Here is a 19,867-nt window from a genome sequence, read left to right as displayed (position 1 = left end):
GTACTTTTTAGAACCCCCTTCGGACAAAAATCCAGCGTCAAGCGTAGCTATGGTAACTGGTTGCACATTAACAACTCCCCTTGCCATTGGTTTATTTCATGTCAGCCCTCTACATAACGTTTTCTGATTCGGACAAACCCTCTAATTTACCATTTTCATGTTTGGCCAAAACTGAAACACTGAGGTCATATAACGAAGGAGCAGGAATCCATCCTCTAGCCAAGAAAAGGTAAGAAAGTACGGTAAAACATGGCTCAATTTCTAATTTCATGCTCGTTACCCATTTGTCTTTACGTAATTAACTTTCCAGCGTGAAACGATAGCCCACAACAGCCATAAATTATTTAGACCTATTTTTGTTCTCGCCTGTTTTTTTTTTTTTAATTTGGGCTCTTATTATAGTTGTCAGTTTTGTTAAGCATGGATTTAGATAGAAGAAAACTTTTCATTAAGTGAAATTCCTTAATTTGTACGTCTGTAGGCATGACCTATATCAACAGAAGAAAGCTGTTACAATGCCCTACCCTGACAGAAAGGTGAGAAGAACGGACCGAATACCGCCTAAGCCAAAAGGAGCTGACAAGTAAGTTTGTTCCTGGAGATCTTGAACAAAGTAATTAAATTATCAATGAAGTCAGCTCTCTGTATACCAGTAGCTTGGACATAAAATAGATTTTCAATTAATATTCTCAGGGAGATGCAGGACCTTAGGAGACTTTTGTCCCTCATCACACCTCCTGTGTCCACACATCAGGTAAAATCAAACTAGTTTTCCATACACTCTTTATACACCCAAGCTTAAAGCTGTGTAGGATTGTTGTGGTAGTCTGGTATGTCTGAGTTTCCGTGGTGCCTGTAATAATTTACAGGTGTCTGTTTTATTATTTAAGGTTACAGTCCTTGGCCCATCCAAGGCAAACAAGCCTCAGAAACCCCTCAGTTTAAATGAGAGCAGCAGAAAAACTATGAGGTACATTGATACAGAGGCCACTGAACTAGAGAATTTCAGGTAAAGTATTGTATAAGTAAATCTACTGAAAATAATGAGTTTCAGTTCATTGTGTTCATTATGAGTGTCAGTTCATTGTGTCCTCTGTATGAAACGCACTTTTTTTGTTAAATCTTAGTGTGACCTACAGAAACCAGAGATGTTTTAGCAATCACCTTCATCACAAGCTCTTCTTGGACATCTTCACTTGTATAGTAAGAAACAGACTTAGCCAAAGGTAGGTAAAAGGTGAATAGTGATAGAATCAGTGATGGAATGCTCAGAACAATCACACAAAGACTGAACTGTTTTTGTTTGTTTAACCATGTTGTTTGTCATTTTAACCTTCTGACAGTGAATGGATGGAACATTCTTCACCAGAGAACATTCTAAGGATACTTATCTGTTTGCGGTTGTTAATACGAGAACCACTTTATCAGGTAAGCTTTTTTTAGTAGGGCCTCTTTGCCTTCTTTTCACTCAAGAATGTGTTAAGCTGAAAGTGAAAAACAGTCAAGGATAGGTTGCATTTTTCATGGATTAGTATGATGAATTGTATTCATTATATTATAATTTTATTATATTATAATATTTACTATTATAGTATGTCTTTTTACGTTTTGTGTTTTAATATTTTTACAGAAAGTTTTCCATGAGCTTCGAGGTTTTGAGCATCTCTCAACGGTAAATATCTGCTCACTTTCAGTTATAGAGAAAGTCAACATTTAATCTGATGGCTCTCAACCTTATTTATTGTTGCCCACAGTACATGAGTGAAGTCTCCAAACAGTACTTGGAATGTGGAGAACAAACATTAGCAACAGAACAATTGGTCACAATGACATGTGAGTCCCACTTTATTGTATGTTTTCATTGTATTTAGATTTAAATAGTGACTATAGTTAGGGTGATCAAGCCTGACTTGTATCACACTCTCATTACTTCTCTCAACAGATATGTTTCAGAAATTATCTGCTGTTGAGGAGCAGAGACAGAGGGTTATTGAATGTGGAGCACATAAGGTGGAATTTTATGTTGTTTTTGTTGTTGTCATTGTTGTTGTTGTTGTTATTTTTATGATTGGCTCTGTGAAAGAAACAGAGGCATTTTATCACATTTACAGCTTGTGTTCATTTGCAATACCCATTGCAATACTGAGTTTTAATCAAAATGAAAAATAAATATGAAAGTGTTGTTTATTTGCCATTATCATGGAACAGCAGCATTTCAACTGAGTGGCCTAGAGCAGTTCTGTCTATGAACTCTAGGACCGTGTGTGAGTGTGTTTATAAGTATGTCTATATGCTTCTCCTGCTTCTCCTCCCAGACTCTGGTGAGGCTCCTGTCGACACGAGACAGCAGTGTGCTGTTAGGATCTCTCCTGGCCCTCACCACTCTGGCTGAGAGGTACGTCTCCCATTTTAACCAAAAGGTCAATCATTCAGTCCAGGTTATTTAATCGTTTGATCTGAAGGTCACAATCATGTTTCATCTCTGTAGTCCAGAATGTAAGGAGAGCATTGGAGAGCTTTCAGTGGTAGAAAGTCTTCTTGTCGTCTTGCAGGAATATGATATGCTGTCAAAGAGGTAAACGGCACATTTATTTGGCGATAGAGTAAATGTTAGTATATTGTGTTTGTTATCATTTACATTTGATTCATGTTCATTCACGACTCTGTGTGTGTGTGTGTGTGTGTGTGTGTGTGTGTGTGTGTTCGTGCTTGTGTGTGTGTGTGTGTGTGTGTGTGTGTGTTCATCAGGATAAGTGCGGAGCTACTGCGGTTGCTCTGTCCAGTTCGGCAGGTACGGGAACAGGTGAGGGCATGTGACGGGGTCCCAGTGTTGCTCAGTCTCTTGCATGCGGACCATCTGAAGCTGCTGTGGAGCGTCGTTTGGGTCTTGGTTCAGCTCTGTCAGGATCCGGACACCAGCTCCGAGATCCGGGCCTGGGGAGGTGTACAACAGCTCCTTCGCATCCTTCACACGTGAGTCTACACCCACCGTCGTTTGCAACACCAGTTTCGCTTTCCTCAGGGTTCATCTTTATGTATGCTCACGGTTTAATAGATAATAGACAAGGCTACGGTGGTGCTATGATTAATTTCGTGTGTCCTAGATGTTGGCAGTTTTATGGTGATGACCTTTACATTATAAGATCATCTGTCATAAAGCATGACAGTATAGTCTAAAGAAAGCTTTGTAGATGCGGCACTAAATCCCCACCTCAAGCCAAAAGAACATTATTTTGGTTTAGTTGTAATTCAGGATTATACAGTTGAGAACACAGTGCTACCAGCTTGCTATCAAAGATAACTGCAAAAAAAATTGCTAGGGGAAGTAGTTCTTAACGTCAACTTGTGATTGTGATGCACTTGTGATTTTTGTCAAACGAAGACATTTTGCTCATTCTCAAGAGCCTAAGTTTTTTTTTTTTTCCTTTTGGCTGTTTTTTGAAAGACTTCATACTCTTGTGTGTGTGTGTGTGTGTGTGTGTGTGTGTGTGTTTGTGTGTGTGTGTTTACTTTCTTCAGCGAGAGGGCGTACGTGTCCGACCGCTCCTCCATCGACACACTCTCGAGTGCTAATGCTTCTGGTCGCGTGCAGAGACAGCATGTGTCTGGGGACGTGAGCCTGCAGGATAAACTGGAGGATACGATGTCATTACAGGCTGGTGGGCGCCCCCATAAAATCTTACCTTCAATTACATACACCGTGATTCAATTACCAGAACATAACAAGCAAATCAGTCTGCACAGATGAGTGCAGATTCAGAATATGATAAAATTCAAGTACCTTCTATCTGAATGCCACTTAGAATGCCATGCATGGTTGATATGACTGTTTTTGACCTCATTCAATTACCTGTAATTTCTTCTCATTTTTGTCGACGTCCTTCACTTTTTTTTCCCCCAGCGTGCTGTGCAGCAATAACAGAGCTTGTTCTTGATGACACCACGGCACATCATGTGGTTCAGGTCCGTCATTTTGTGCTCTCGCCCTGAAGATTGGCCCTCTAACAGAATTATACGTCTCTCTGTTCATTCTGTTCTGTTCATGATACAATTGCTTGAAATTGACTCTCTCTCCTTTTCTCAAAGGAAAATGGGGTCTACATCATAGGAAAATTGGTCTTGCCACAAAGCTCACATACTGGACCAAAAGCTAAATCTTTACAGGTATATTAATCTGTGAACATTTGATAACGTAGTTATAACGTAGTTATCACATTGTTTGAGACATAAATGTCACACACTGATGCGCTGACATGTTGTGTTTTCATTTTAGTTTAACTGGACCTTTTTTTTCTTTTCGTTTTCTTAGTGTTATGCTTTCAGGACCTTACGCTTTCTTTTCAGTATGGAACGAAACAGACATCTTTTTAAACGGTACACGAGTGGGATATTTCGTGATCCTCTTTGATCATATTGTCAGTAAACAACAGTGTGTAAATGTCAATGTAATGAATGTTTAAAGTTTACAGTTGGTTCTTGTTCCTTTAGAGTGTTTTCTACAGAGCTCTTTGAGATGTTTATCGATGTGGGACATTACGTTCGAGACATCACCGCTTATGAGGCACTGCAGGAAAAAGTGTCTCTCCTCTCGGTAAATCAGACCTCAGTTTGAGTCTTTCCAACACTTTAGACTTTTCTTCTCGACAGTAAACACTTTCCTTTGAAATACTGCTCCATTGTTGAGCTAGTTATTCTTAAAATAAACAGGCAGTTTCCTTCTATCAACATTTAAACTATTTGATTACTCAGCTGATGAAGATATAACTAAACGTCTGGCAAAACAATTGAAAATGAGCATACGTGATAAAGAACAGAAGATTACTATGTGAATTTGGTTAATGTAGCACATGCTAAATCACAACATAATTCAAGAACTTTTTTTCTACCGTGTTCTGATGCTTTTACCTCACCTTGTTCTGATGCTTTTACCTCACCTGCTACATAGACATGGATTAATTCGTGGGAATATCAGGCCTATACGGTAGAGAAAGCTCAGAAAATAGGAAAGGAAAGACTTCTCGCAGCTCTAAATGTGTCTTTTCATAGGACGAGGAACTGGCCGGTCTGAGGGAAGGTATTGAGACTGTTAACCAGAACAGGTCTCCTCTTAAACTGATCAACGGCTATGCCATTCTAGACCATCTTGGCAGTGGTGCCTTTGGTAGTGTGTACAAGGTAGAGTCCCTCCGTTTGGCCTACATTCCTTTTATTTAGCTCTTTCTATTTAAAGAAAAGGTGAAATTAGAAGGTTGTTGTCTTCCTCTGGGTCTTTTTGAAAGGTTCGTAAGCAGAATGGGCAGAACTTTCTGGCTCTGAAGGAGGTGAACCTTCACAATCCGGCTTTTGGCAAAGATAAGAAGGCTAGAGACAGTAGTGTAGAGAGGATAGTTTCCGAACTCACCATCATAAAGGAACAGGTACCATACCTTTTCATGTATTGTTTTGCCTCTCTGATAAGGTTTCATTAGCTGTACCCTAAATATATGTCACATCATATAATTTCATTAATGCAGAATCACACAGTTATAAAATATGTTTGTCCTGTGAAACTATTACTTAATGTGGTCATTGACATCAGTTCAGGCACTAATAACTGATAGCATGAAAGAAATTATAGCAGGAAATTTTGTCGTTTGACCTCTAAATGACCCTGCTTTGTCATTCCAGATGGCACATCCAAACATTGTCAGGTACTTCAAGACGTTCTTAGAATGTAAGCTCTTTGTCTAGTCTTGAGTTCCATTAGAACTATGAATGTCAGCCGTTCGATGGATTTGATGAGGTTCTGTGGCTGTATGGATGCGTTCTGTTTCAGGTGACAGACTTTATATCGTCATGGAGCTTATAGAGGGAGCCACACTGGCCGACCATTTTAATTCCCTCAGAGAAAAACAGCAGCAATTCACAGAGGAGAGAGTCTGGAACATATTCGTACAGGTGACATCACATAACAGTGCCATGCATTCTCTACGGGAACTTTAAAAAAAAGTCTCAGCTTAATGCCCACCATTGTACGACGGTGTTAAGTGTTGTTACAATTGATACCTGTGCAGGTTTGTCTTGCACTGAGGTACCTGCACAAGGAGAAAAGGATCATCCATCGAGATCTCACGCCCAACAATATCATGCTTGGAGAGAGAGATAAAGTCACAATCAGTCAGTGAAATGGTTCCTCACGCTCTTTTTATGATTTCCATCATCTCGTTCCCTAATAATAAAAACAGTAAACTTATCAGTCGTCCTTCCAAAGAGCCAATGTTTTGACTACCAGTAACTCATATGAAATTTATATCTGGTTTACTTGTCATGGCTTTTCAAATAAAGAAACTCGAATGTATCTTTTTTTCCCAGCGGATTTTGGTCTTGCCAAACAGAAACAGGAGAACAGTAAGCTGATGTCGGTTGTTGGAACAATATTGTATTCCTGGTGTGTATTGTTTTGGATAATTTTTGATATACTACTACTGGAAAAATCAAATTAGAGACAAAGGAAAATACTGACATGTAGTATTCTGAGTGGGACATTAAAATCTAACTGACAATTAATCAGTATTGTGCAGGCCAAATATTGAAATAGATATTAGAGATAATAAAGATAATAGACCATGCATAGTTATGTTTTAGTTCTCTGAAGTGGACATTGTATAAAGAAACGTTGTGAAATTTTCTGCTGTTACAAACAGTAGAATTGAATTGAATTGAATTGAATTGAATTGAATTGAACTGAATTGAATTGAATTGAATTGAATTGAATTGAATTGAATTGAATTGAATTGAATTGAACTGAACTGGACTGAACTGAACTGAACTAAGCTAAACTAAACTAAACTAAACTAAACTAAACTAAACTAAACTAAACTAAACTGAATTGAATTGAATTGAATTGAATTGAATTGAACTGCACTGAACTGCACTGAACTGAACTGAACTGAATGAATGTGTAGTCATCACTGTAACTGATTGTAAATGGGTTTGTCTGTCTCAGCCCAGAGATAGTGAAGAGTGAACCGTATGGGGAAAAGGCAGACATCTGGGCCATTGGCTGCATCCTTTATCAGATGATCACCCTCAGGCCGCCTTTCTACAGCACCAACATGCTCTCTCTGGCCACAAAGGTAAGACAGAGGATGGATATCTGCACTGAGGCGAACACTCACGTTAAGGTCCTAATCTTTTGCTTTTGGCCACATCTCTTATTTTGTAAACGTCTTGGTTCCAGTACGCATTTCAGTCTCTGTTCCTCTGATCTCTATCAATGTCTCCTAACACGTCAGTCAACAATAGCTGACAGTCCTGAATAATCTCATTTTTCAGGTTTACATAACACCGCTTTTTAATGTGATTAATAGTATGTGACCTGTATATGTTACTCTCACTCCTTAGCCTTGCCTGTTCAGTTTTTCAGTTTCTCTTTAAATCTCAGAATTGTTAAGGTCTTTACGGTGTTATTATAGATTGTGGAGGCTGTTTACGATCCGGTGGAAGATGGCAACTTCTCGCAGAGAGTCACTGATATGATTAGATGGTGAGATTGTGAACTTGCTTTTCTTCTTCTCTGAGGTGGAAACATTTTAAACGTTTTAATAATGACACGGATGTTCCGCCGTGACCTTTTCAGGTGTTTGACCCCAGAGGCAGACAAGCGCCCCGATATCGTGGAGGTTGGCTCTAAAATCTCTGACATCATGATGAAGTTCATGGACAGTCTGTGCACATCCCAGAATGCACTGGAGCGAAGGGCAGAACGTGACAGGAAACGGGCACAGAAGTACTTCCTGGAAAGCAACAGGGTCAGACTGACTTCCTCAGTAACAGTTCAGGTGAGCGTGGCTATCATGGTTAGAGAATGGCCACTCATTACCAACTCTTTAACCAAAGTGTGTAAGTAACGCCATAGTTGACGATTATCTGCTTACCCCTTTATTTTTCAGTTAAGTAGGGACATCATCCTCTCTGGAAAAAATACGTGTATAAATAAATACTTCAAAAATATATTTTTATAACTCAGCCACTGTCATTGCACTTAGACTATGCTCCCACTGAACTTGAGTCAAGGGCAAATCAAAGATCCATTAAGACTTGCTCCATAAAAAAGCTGAAGTGTGGCACTCAGCTATAGTGATGTACTGTTTCTGAAAGGCAGCTGTTTTACAGTAGCCCGGCATTTACTATAGCTCTGAATTTGCGCCGAGAAGGACTCTCACATATGTTGCTCTGCTTTAGGGAATGGGCGTGAGAGAGCACGAGGCCGCCCTTCCGGAAAGCACCGCGTCTCACAGCTCGAAGGCCATTCCCACCCCCGGGACAGACGGAGGTGCTCAGAGACCTAACGATGGCAAAACAAACAAACAAACAAACAAAAAAACCCATATATAACATCAAGTTTAGTATGGACGGTGGGTGACGGTAAAAAACAAAAGAAAACAAAAAAAAAACCATTAACTGTAACATCAAAACATCAAGTTTAGTATGGGAGATAACAGAGATTCAGCAGGAGACATGATTTGAATGTTTTTGTGCTTTGGTTGTTTGGGTATTGCTTTTGTTTGTGGAGAATATGTTTTCAGATTGACAGGGAGGTACTCTCGTTGATGCAGTGCCGATATGCGAGTCAGGTTTCTTGCACTTTCATGTTGTGGAATTTGATTGTGCGAAGTGTGTGTTGCAACCCCCTGTAGACTGTCTTTTTTTTTTTTCTCTTCTTTTTTTCAATCGGAGCTTGACTTTTCGGCTATTTTTGCGCAGATGTTGAATTTGACGATGATCCAGATTCTCTTGAAACTATTACCTCAGCTTCAGCTCAACCCAACCAATGTAACAAACTCAGTAAGTTATCCATTAACTCATACCCATAATGAAACAGGCTCATGTTGATCTGTCATTGATTATTAATGTATCTTTCAGTCAGTAACACACAGTATTGTTTTTTTCTCATTTATATTCAGGGTCAGCCAAGAACATTGTTAACTGTTCTGTGAAATGTGAACAAAACTTAGCATGGTGAGTTCAGTCAGAGTCAAATGACTCTGACTGAAATGTTTTATGGTTATTGATCATTTCAGAAATACCATATACCATATCAGTGTATGTTACTGAGTTATGCCTGTAAATGCAGAGAACAACAAACAAATACTAAGTATGTAGAGGTGGAGGAAATGCAGAAGTGGAAGTAGATCAGTTCTGTTATTGATTCAAGCGATTCAAGGTAAATGTTTGCAATTGGGTCTTAACTCATCCTGGTTTTTTTTTACTCTCACATAAATCTGCTCCTACCTTCTGTCTTATTTCAAAGTGGGGATTTTCAGAGGCCCAAAACTCGTCCAGGTAAAGGCCAAAATTTTGAAGTCGTTTACAGACAACAACAAAAACAACAACAACAAAAAAAAAATCACCACTTAAAAACATTCATCCTTACCGGCCTGTTTTCAGGTGTAGTGTAGACTATGAGGTTTTTCTCTTGTTGGCTTAGGACTGGTGTCTGATGTGTTTCTGGACATGTTAGTTAGGGTTGGTGGAGACGCTGCAGGCCACCCCTGCATTTTTACAGCTTGCTCTTCTCTCGCTCTGTCCCACAGCGTCAGCTGGAATCTGCGTATCCCAAAAGAAAGTTCGACAGATCGATGATCCAGTCCAAAGACTCTTGGGACTGCTTCATAAAATTCTTTTCATATGCCAGGTAAGAACAGGGGTCATAATAGTTAAACGAGATAAGCCATTTGGATTAATGTGTTACCACCCGAGCAGTTAGTAAAATGAAACAAAACGGGGGGGGAATGAGTTAATGTGCTCTCGTGTTATGCTTGCTAATGGAAAAATGATTACCGTAACGTAACGTGATAAAGTGAGGGACAAGTTTAAAGGGATAAATAATAGTTGGATTATGGGCCAACTATTAAATTAAAGCCATTAAAGCCATTACAAACAACTTCTTTTTTTTTTTTTTTATCAGCTTCCTCCTGCTCCTCATCAGGATGTCAGACGTCGTGCGATAGAAAGGTTTAAGAAAGCTCTCTTCCACTATGGAAGCAGTCCGTCTCATTTAAAAGTGGAGCTGAACAAGGTTTGTGTCTATGCTCAGTATGTAAGGGTGTAAGCGTGTAAGTCTTGTGTCCAGGTTTAAATTTGTACTCAGCTGGAAGTCAGAAAAGAAAGATAATTGTGTGTGTGTTGAGGGGGGGGTGTCTATCAACTGTTCAGTGGGGAGGGTAGATGCTTTTTTTTTTCTTTTTTAACCCAATTTAATTAAATATTTTTTCCCTTAGCTCAGGAGGTACAGATGTCCATCCAATAAGGTTTTATGGTTAGTTGATGAACCAACAGATGGACTAAATTTAACAGCACTATCACACAATGTAGTGGAAAACATTCTTCGGTGTTTGCTGCCCAGAAATCCATTCCAATCCGTTTGAGTAAATTCACGCAAGCCCGTTCTGTTTCTTTCTCTCCACCTGTCTGGTCCAGGTGCTCCAGGGCAGTGTAGATCAGGTGGAGTCAGCCTCTTCGAGCAGAGAGTGGTGGTCATTGCTCCATTCTTTCGGCGGAGACCTCCGCTCCGCTGAGAACCATGGTTCAGTAGCTGTGACATTTTTTTTGTTTGTTTGTTTGTTTGGGTTATTTTTTTTGTTTGTTTGTTTTTTCATCATAGTTGTGACCCTGTTTGGTTAGGTCCCAAAACATAAAAGCGTATTTGCATGTTAACACATTCAGTGCTGTTGCCAGGTATTGTCATATTTCATTTAGTCTGTTGTTATACATAGTAAAGGATATTACTTACAATATGTATTACATACATACAGTATATATTACACACATACAATACACACATACAGTGTTATATGCGATATATTACGTGCAGTATATAAAACAGTGCCATAATGTAGCTAACACAGGAGTTGAACTGGATTTGATTTTGTGCCAATGTATCGTTTTATACAGGTGACTCTGGTTACTCAGCTCTGCAGGAGGGGATAACGTATGAGCAGATGCAGGTCTGTACCTGTAAAGTTGATTCCCTGAATGAAACCTCAGGTGATTTGATCTTTGATTGCAAACAGACCAATAATGTTTGGTCTCTTTTCCTTCCATTTCAGGGAATGATAGAGGAAGTTTTGGAAGAACATGGATATTATGACTCATCGTTGGCCAGGTACCATTTGGCATTGGGCTATTCTGAAGAAAACAACAACAAAAAAAAAGGTTTTGTTAACATTTCTTATTAGCATTCCTTTCACTGCCTCTCTTAAAACACATTTCAGGAAAGAACAAGATGCCTCCGGAGGACACAGTAGGCCGCCTACTTCATAAGAAAAGATGCACATTTGTAACTATTAGAACAATAGAGATGCACTGGTCCATACCAGTGACTCAGGAACTTTCTCCATTCATTTATTTTCATTCATTTTACCCTACAGTGCCCCAGGTGCTTTGTAATGGTTTTGATAAATTATATTATGATATATGTATAGTGTAATAAATGCTGTAATTACTCAAACAGGTTTATAATAAGCATTACGCTATTGCAGCAGTTTGAAATGTATTTTTAATGATTTTTGATCGTTAAAAATAGGAAACGTTTCATTGGTCCTGTGCTCAGGTCTGACAAAGATAGTCTGGGTGAGTAATCATGAGCAAACTGCTCGTAGTTACTCTGCACTTGTACCCGGACTCACAGTTACTGAATACTGAATACTCAGTACTGAGTGCTGAATACTGATACATAGAGTGTAACAGTGTGATGGGACAAAGGAGACACAAACACAACTGGATATGGTGAAGCACTAAGGGTGCTGCTAAAGTGTGTTTATAACTGTAAACAAAAAGCATTCTACTTCTTATCTCTAGCAAATACAAAGAAACAAACATGCCTTCAAGCAAACAAACAAACAAACAACCCCTGAATGAAGCGATTTTGAATGTACTTCTTTGCTCTCTTGTTTGACTCCTATTTTAACCTCTGTGTAACTCAGTGTGCAATTTTTTACGGGAAGGCATTTTATGGGATATAATGAACACTCCCATGATGTCTGCATTTTCAACATGCTTATTTTCCCAGGGGGCTCCTTTTGCGGTATGTCACGTTGTTGTTGTTTTTTTCCCTCTGTTTAAGACTGTATGTCTGAAGTTGTTCACTGCACATTGTGTTCTTTCAATGTCGATGGAATGGGGTGTAATTTTGCCCCGCAGGGAGTCTTTTGTTTTTCAATCAAATTTATCTTTATCCCACTCCTCAGGGTGACCTCAGCACTTTCTGTTAAGCACAAGCATATCAACATGTATCTACTGAGTAATTTTTAGGACTTTTAACAGATCTTTGAGTGTTTTTTTTTTCAGAAATGTTACGGCACTTGCACTTTATGTGGCTTTGATGCAGGTGGAAAATTCAGATCCACTGAAAAAAAAGTATGCTCTCAGAACTTCAATACCTTTTGTTTTCAAACTGTTGTTTAATTTTTTTTTCTTAATCTTTGATCTTTCTTTTGAACTTCTTTTGAGGCCAGTCAGAGATTGGTTATATGTTGACAGCTCCCCCTTGTGGACAATTTGGTATAGCATGTTCCTAAATCTGTCAACACACCGCCAGGCTAGACTGTAGATCCATAAGAATGCCATGCTGTTTTCTTTTAGCATATTCTGGCCATAGTTTTGTAATTCAAAGACAGGCCCTAGACAACACGGGACAACTAATTTGATTGAAACTGACATGCAATACGGTTCTGCCTGCTGCCTCCAGCTCTGTTGCCTACAGTAAGAGCTTTTTTTCCCATTCTGTGTACAGTCAGCATAATCCTTTGAGTGTGACAGTCAATCTTTTATCTTTCCTTCACTCTGCTTCTTTTTACATGGCTGATAGAGGCATTCTGTGAAACTGTCACATACAAGAATAAAGAGAGTGTGTAAAAAATGAGTTGCATATATTTATTGGTATTCTATCATATATTTATATATTTATATATATATATATATATATATTTGAAATAGATGTACACAACTATACATACTGCACTGCTGCCAATGAAACATAGACAAGATCTAAGATACTGTACATCAGAGCAATGGAGTCTTTGTCATGAATAAAGAACAGAAAAAAACTTAATTGTCCTGTCCAGCTGCTTTTTTTTTTTTTCTGCATAGAATGTTCCAGTATTGTGGAGACAGAAAACAGTGTCCCTCTTAAAAAAAAGTTTCTTTTTTTTTTTTTTTTTTTAAACTAACACTGCCTCCACTATCCTGGCGACGAACGAGAAAGAGAAAAACTGAAAACAAAAACAAACAAACAAACAGTCTCCATGTCCATCAGGGTAACTCTTATGTAAGGCTGAAAGGCCGTCCGTAGACTTTCATTCACGTCATTTTTTTTTTTTTTTCGTCGTCTTCTTCCCTTTATGCCGGCAAAAGGTGCAAATGTTCATTGTGTCCAGTACTTTAAGAAATGTCTGCTTGCGTTTGCGTTTGTGTTGTGGAAGACAGTTACAAGGAGTCAAGACACCTCAGACTCTACGTCGCGACGGCAGTGCTGTAATAAATACTAGTCTTCATCCGGTCAGAGTCTCCCTCTCTCTCTCTCTCTGACTGCAGTCAGACAGGTCACTTCATTTAAAACACATTACATTTTACAGCGGTGGCGTTGGAGTTAAACATAGGTATACACAAAGGCATGTGTAAAACATTAACGTTTGTGCTTGCTGCTCCCTCGAGAAAAAAAAAAAAAAAAACGTGCAAAAAAGAAGTAGTGCCATCTAAGAAAAAAAAAAAAAAGAAAGAAAGAAAGCAGGTTAAAACAATGCTAATGTGCATCTGAGCTGCTAGCTAACGCTAGCAAGCGTCATACATTCAGAAATTAAAAAAAAAAAAAATAAAAGACTTTATACACGGGACACAGACCAGTGGCGGGAAAATGACTGAGTGTAACAGGATAATGTCTCATGATGTTACACATGCCGTGGCATCAAATTGATATAATATCAATAGCCATGCACTAGCAGTGACTCTGTAAAATACGAGTCTTTCATTTTTTTTTTTTTTTTTTTAAGATTTTTTTTTTTAAACAGGGTTTGAGCAAGCAGCTTACATATACACAGTTAAGAGTAATACTCCATGATAACATACCAACTGGTTTGGTGGATCACTCAAAATGCTCCGTGCTACTCGCTCTGTGTCTTAAACCTCTGCGTTTGCATTACCGCAAACATCTCAGTGTAACGCAACAACTCTCAACAAAATACAGTATTTTTCCACACGCCACGGTTATAAAAACACAGACGTAAAAAAAAAAAAAAAGAAACATATTATGGTAAATACATTCAAATGAAATTTACAGTTTGGTTGGTCAGTCTCAAGGTTAGCTGGAAAACCGCGTCCCGGCACATTAGTGCACTTTAAATGCTAACAGCTCCTCAGAGTGCATGTTGTTGAGCGAACGCAGGTCTGCCAGCTTGAGCAGCAGCTTGGTGAAGACGGCCGCTTCGTTGGAATGGTTCTTCATGATGAGGTTTCTAAGAGCTCTGATCAGAGAGTCTTGCAAAGCTTCCACAGAGTTTAAGTTCTCAATGCCAGAACGGTCTGCCAACACACAAAACGATCATTAGGTTAGTTAAACATTAGCGGAATACAACATCCCCACAGCCATTTTATCACCCCTCATAAAAGAAAAATGGGTACATATATTCATGTGTCCTGACTGCCTATTGCTATAATTACAGGAGAGTATAAATCCTGATAAGGTGTACCATAAGGGCAATTTCACTCCGAACAATAAATGTGCTCCGAATTTGATTTCTGGGTTTGCACGCCGTCATCTGAGATCACATGTCAAGATGTTTCTAAATCCGAACTATTCAAATTCCAATTTAACCCGAAAAACTATAGCGCGAAACCAAACTTATGGGGTTTTCGGAGATATCCGGGGCTTACCGGCTGAGACCAGGACGACGGCAGTGAAGAGGCTCGTCTCCTCCTCGCTCAGCTGCAGAGCGCTAAGCTTCTCGCTGAACTCGAACATGGAGGTGAGGAGTTCTCCAGCACCCATGGAGCGCAGCGTCTCCATGCTGTATTTCTTCCCACTCAGGAAAGTCACGGTACGCTCCTTCACGTCAAAAAGTGACGCGAACCGCACCATAAGCACCTGGGTGGACATGAGCCAGCATGTTAGAGGCTATGTAACATGCAAAGTGGAAATCATCCACAACACTACAAGTTGAGGATTACGTGAGTTTATTTAAGGGCGTGTTCATTTAAGACGTAGGATCTTATGCCTCTTGTTTGGGATAGTGTGTCTTTCAAAAGAGTCTACGCTACGCTACTGGTCAAGAAATAGTTTGTCTGAAATGTGCATATCTCAAACGAGTCTGAACAGGACCATCCTTCCACGGTTTGACATCAAATGTGGTTTTTTTTCGTGGTTTTGACACTTACCTCAAAGGTCCCTGCTTTCAGGAGGTTGACCTGATCATGCTGTGAGAGCTCTTGAAATCCAGGGATCCGCTTGGCAAACTCGACAACTTCCCTCACGGCGGGAGTGAAACTCATGGAAAACTCCTCCCATATCTCGTGGCTGGGTTTTCCTGGATCCACAATGGGAGAGGTGTTCATTGGGCACACCTGTAAGGAGAGATTAAAAACAGTGGGATCAAGACACTCAACCTAAAAAGAAAGAAGCAAAATATTCTATTCTCAGTCTAAAATGGAGGTCCAAAGGTCCTTCAGAAGAACTTTACTCAAATGTCCTTTAAGAGACAATCTTGTCCTGCAGTATGAGACCTGTCCTTCAGTATGAGATCAGTGGGTTCCACTCACCAGGTGTCCTCTGTTTCCTCCGGGTGTTGACAGATGGTTCACGCTGTGTCCATTGTCAGTGTGTTCCACATAGTAACCCACTGGTGAGCCTTTGAGCTGCTGGGTTGGATGATAGCCAGTCACTTGTTCCCTATATGGCTCACCGGTCACTAGCTGACTGCCGTCACGGACGCAGTGCTGGTTACCGCTGACGATGGCGCTGTCGTTCCAGTGGTTCCATTTCTCTCGCTGGTCTTCCATGCTGCTGCTGCTCAGCCGCTCTGTGATCCCGGGAGAAAGCGACCTTCCGGAGGGTGACCTCACTGGCCGACTGTGCATGAAGGTTTCCTGCCGCATCTGGGTAGCGCTGCCAAGACTGTCCTCCTCTCCGCTATCCGATGAACAAGAGGAGGCGGAGCTCATCGATGTATCCATGGCAACCACCGACTCAGAGTCTTGGGTGAGGTCTTGAGGACACTGGGGTGAAGAAGGAGCCGAGGAGGTGGAGGAAGCGGAGGAGCTAGAGTCATTGGACATAGTTTCGACAGCACGTAGCGTGGCCTGGTTTCCATGGAGCATGTGCTGTAGCTGACTGTTGTTCATCATGTTGTTCATGGCAGTCTGCATCTCAAGAAGCATCCGCTGCTTCTCTCGTTTCGGGATACGTCCGAAGCGGACCGCTGAGGGAAGAAACAATTTCGGTGAAACCCCAATACGTCTCAAACGCTCCCTAGCCTTTTATCCTGGGATTGCTTGCACAAAGGTCGAGCAATCATTTCATCTCAGTATAGTCGATGAAAAATGATAAAATGATAAAAATGAAGGAATCAGGAGCGAAACTCACCATCTCTTGACATGCCAACGGCTAAACACTTCTTAAACCTGCACTGCTGACATCGGTTTCGGTTAATGCGAACAATGGTACAGCTCTCCGTCTTCAGACACTTCTTATATTGAATGTTCTGCTGGATGCTCCTCCTGAAGAAACCCTAAAAAAAACATTTATATTATTATGTAAAGCAGCTGTTAATTTCAGACATGGGGAAAAGAATCCAGAGCCGTAAGAAAGTTTATGAATATGTTTTTTAAATGTGAGGTTTTCTTACCTTACAGCCCTCACAGGCGTGAACTCCGTAGTGGAAGCCCGATGCAACGTCTCCACACACCTTACACAGCAGCACCATTCCGTTGAGTTCTGGAAAATGTCAAATTGCGTTAGGCTTGGTTCTGCCACTGTGTATTATCACTGTCACCTATTCTGCATGGCGGTGAGTAACAGCATTGGTAACTGATAACAAAACTGGTATCATATATTCATTCAACTTCCCACTACATTTAAAGAGATTAATATGCCTAAAATGCCATAGTATCACTCACGCTTCACAACATCGTCTTTTCCATTTACAGGTTAAAATAAACTTTGTTTGAAGTTGTAGGTCAGCTTCGTATGTATCTATCGTTTTATCTTTCCTGATCTGTATGAAAGTGTAAAAGGCACATCTTTTCCAAACTCACTTGTGATGCCACTCTTGGCAGCGGGCACAGCTGCGCCTGTCCTGTTGGAGGCGTGGCCGCGAGGGTGGCTCTGTTTTGGCGTAGGAACAGGGCCAACCGCCGGCAGCTCCGCCCTCCGGCTCTGGATGGTGGACAGAGGAGGGGATGAAGATGGACTCCGGCTGTTAGAGCTGTCACTCAAACAGGAGGAGGGACTGCAGGCAGGGCCTGAGATGTAAGCTATTACACCCCCTAAAAGATAACCAGATAGGACATAGTGTTCACCAGAGTACTCTAAGGATTTCTGAGAGTTAGAGAGAGAGAGAAACTAACACCGTGCTATTTATTGAATCGATAACTAGATCGACATTTTTAAGAGGATTTAAACAGGACACAGACGATTAAAAAAACACACATGAACATACAGATACATAACTTGATGAAAAGGTCTGTGCCCTTTTACCTCCCTATATTGTGCAGATTAAGACATAGCTTAATTGTGAGAAACTGCAGACTAACAACAATGGAGCTCCCTTCCACAGGGTATAGAATAACTAGGTCTTTCGAGGCTACTTACTTAACAGTGGGTAAGGCTGCATGCCTTTTTCCCATTTCATCACTCTGACTGACCTCATTCATTACTTCCCATAACAGATAAGGTTATTATATAATCACATTTTCAGTAGGTGGGTGCTCCACATCCCTGACTCTCTTAGGCATAAGTTTCATACAGTAAACAAACCGGGGATGGAGGTCAGAGTAACAGAAAATCTGCTGGACACCTGCTTCGACAGTTCTTGTACTTGTACCTTACATGTGAGCCACATGTTTCGTTTTATTGTTTGTTTTCTATTCTTTTCTATTTTCGCTCTCTTTGTTTATGATTCGGTCATTCACTTTTTCAAACACGGACAGGGTCCCATTTCTTTGCTGTCAGTTTTTGTTAGATGTGTCAGTGAAATATGTGTTAATTCCAGTTATGTCTTTAGTTTGAGAGTTTCTACGTAAGTAACTAAATATTGTTGAATAACTTAATTCATTCATTGCAGTGCTAAATAAATTTAATTCATTCGGTCATTCGGTCAAGACCCAATGTTTGCTATTTTTCAACTATGTAAAATCATTCGGTAGGTCATGAATCTTTAAAGCGTACAGGAGGTTACTTAACAATCTACGAGTTCCATTCCCAGACCCACCCACACGTGGATCTGTCATGTTTTCTCGGAGAACAAAATCTAGGTCACCACAACTGTCTGAGTCCTCCTCACGTGGTACTGCAGTCAGCCCCTTCGCCAGGACACCGTGCAGCATTATGTAATAGGTACGTCACGACTCGTTTCGGCCAATCAGAGAATAGAAAGTGCAAGCGTGTACACAGAGGCACGTGGCTAGGCTGGCCAGTCCATGTGAGTTTGAGGAACCCAGACACTAAAAAGTACACTACGTTCGTAACACAACAGGCACTCCTAACCCACATATAGGGGCTGGACATTTCTCTGACGAAAATAGCAGAATCACGCCCCAAAATCACCGAGTTCCTTCATGCGGATACACAATCGTTAAAAAAAGAGTAAATACCTTATTCTGCTTACAACTTTTAATTCATATTTGTTTGGAGCATAGACCGTATTGTAACGTTAGGACACCACAGGGGTACCACAGCAAATCATACATTCATTTAGATGTCCCTCGACATTAACTGTCATCACTCAGCTAACATTTTGTTGGGAAATAAACGAAATATTAGAAAGTACTACTCTGTATTTAATAGGAAAGCACAACACATGATGATCTTACCTGGTTTTGTTGATTCCATGTTTCTTCAGTTGCTTTTAAAGGAATAGACTGGTGGCAGCGTACAGAGTACGATAACTTGCAAATATAATGCTTTAAAGCAAAGGCGTTGGTTTGACCGCACTATTTCCTGTATGCAAGATATCTAACTACTTAGCCTCAGCAGAGACATTCAGTTTAAATGTACAGGTGATGTCAATTCAGCTGAGCTACTCGAGTTTAAAAGAGGCGAAACATTGTTGCAGATTTTCGCGTCGGTTAGTGAAATCTCTGTACTCTCTTCAGGACATCTACGTTCCGAGGAAAATTCCGTTTGTCCAGCTTCTCCTTGGTTACCACCAACTGGAATAGTTCGTGGGTCCGATTCTCTATCATATACTGTTACTGACAAGTCAATTGTCGTTCCACAGCGGAACTCCCTACTTGCGTGAGGCTGTTCAGGACTGAATGTTCTAAGTTGTGTGTTACCATGTGACCCATTTGTCGGCCACTCCTCCCCTGGCCCATAGCTTGAGTCACTTTAACCCAGTGACACACTTTCACAGACCGGAGGCGGAGTTTTCAACTTAGTGATACGTTCCTTTTGTGGTCACGTTGTAGCAGTCAACGTGAAATCTACTGCCTTTGAACATCCATAGTATTTAAATACTTTGATTACTGGTGAGCGTTTTGGAAATAACAATGAGAGAAAACACGTTTTTCACTGGTTTTTCTTTAGTAATGTCAGATAGATTTGTAGGCCTAAATCATGAGAAAATGCCCTTGAAAAAGAAAGACAATAGGAAATAAAATCCTGCCGTAATACTGT

At 40.4% G+C, this 19,867-nt stretch overlaps 2 protein-coding genes across 2 annotated transcripts; one reads left to right on the top strand and one right to left on the bottom strand.

Moving 5' to 3' along the window:
• Window positions 1-697: 697 nt before the first annotated feature.
• Window positions 698-11,219, top strand: nek10 (NIMA-related kinase 10). The gene is made up of 32 exons (XM_030785344.1): window positions 698-754; window positions 891-1,009; window positions 1,128-1,226; window positions 1,344-1,428; window positions 1,631-1,672; window positions 1,755-1,833; window positions 1,943-2,010; window positions 2,316-2,395; window positions 2,489-2,575; window positions 2,749-2,973; window positions 3,520-3,659; window positions 3,902-3,963; window positions 4,087-4,164; window positions 4,310-4,374; window positions 4,489-4,591; window positions 5,047-5,175; window positions 5,280-5,417; window positions 5,668-5,713; window positions 5,816-5,937; window positions 6,054-6,156; window positions 6,352-6,427; window positions 6,986-7,115; window positions 7,455-7,525; window positions 7,619-7,820; window positions 8,224-8,314; window positions 8,946-9,000; window positions 9,293-9,324; window positions 9,576-9,676; window positions 9,950-10,060; window positions 10,462-10,567; window positions 10,936-10,988; window positions 11,091-11,219. Exons 1-32 carry the CDS (start codon window positions 698-700, stop codon window positions 11,217-11,219), a joined length of 3,084 nt encoding a protein of 1,027 aa, XP_030641204.1.
• A 2,150-nt stretch (window positions 11,220-13,369) lies between these two features.
• nr1d2a (nuclear receptor subfamily 1, group D, member 2a) lies at window positions 13,370-19,479 on the bottom strand. The gene is made up of 8 exons (XM_030783562.1): window positions 19,063-19,479; window positions 17,287-17,517; window positions 16,878-16,966; window positions 16,616-16,760; window positions 15,793-16,451; window positions 15,412-15,597; window positions 14,911-15,121; window positions 13,370-14,559 (listed from the first exon to the last, which is right to left on the bottom strand). The coding sequence occupies exons 1-8, from the start codon at window positions 19,079-19,081 to the stop codon at window positions 14,366-14,368; spliced, it is 1,734 nt and encodes a 577-aa protein (XP_030639422.1). The 5' UTR covers window positions 19,082-19,479; the 3' UTR covers window positions 13,370-14,365.
• Window positions 19,480-19,867: the final 388 nt, after the last annotated feature.

This window comes from Chanos chanos, chromosome 9, assembly GCF_902362185.1.
Source record: "Chanos chanos chromosome 9, fChaCha1.1, whole genome shotgun sequence".
In the NCBI taxonomy this organism is placed as follows: domain Eukaryota; kingdom Metazoa; phylum Chordata; class Actinopteri; order Gonorynchiformes; family Chanidae; genus Chanos; species Chanos chanos.
Note: the sequence above shows the minus strand (reverse complement) of the source record. Positions and strands in the feature narration are given on the sequence as shown.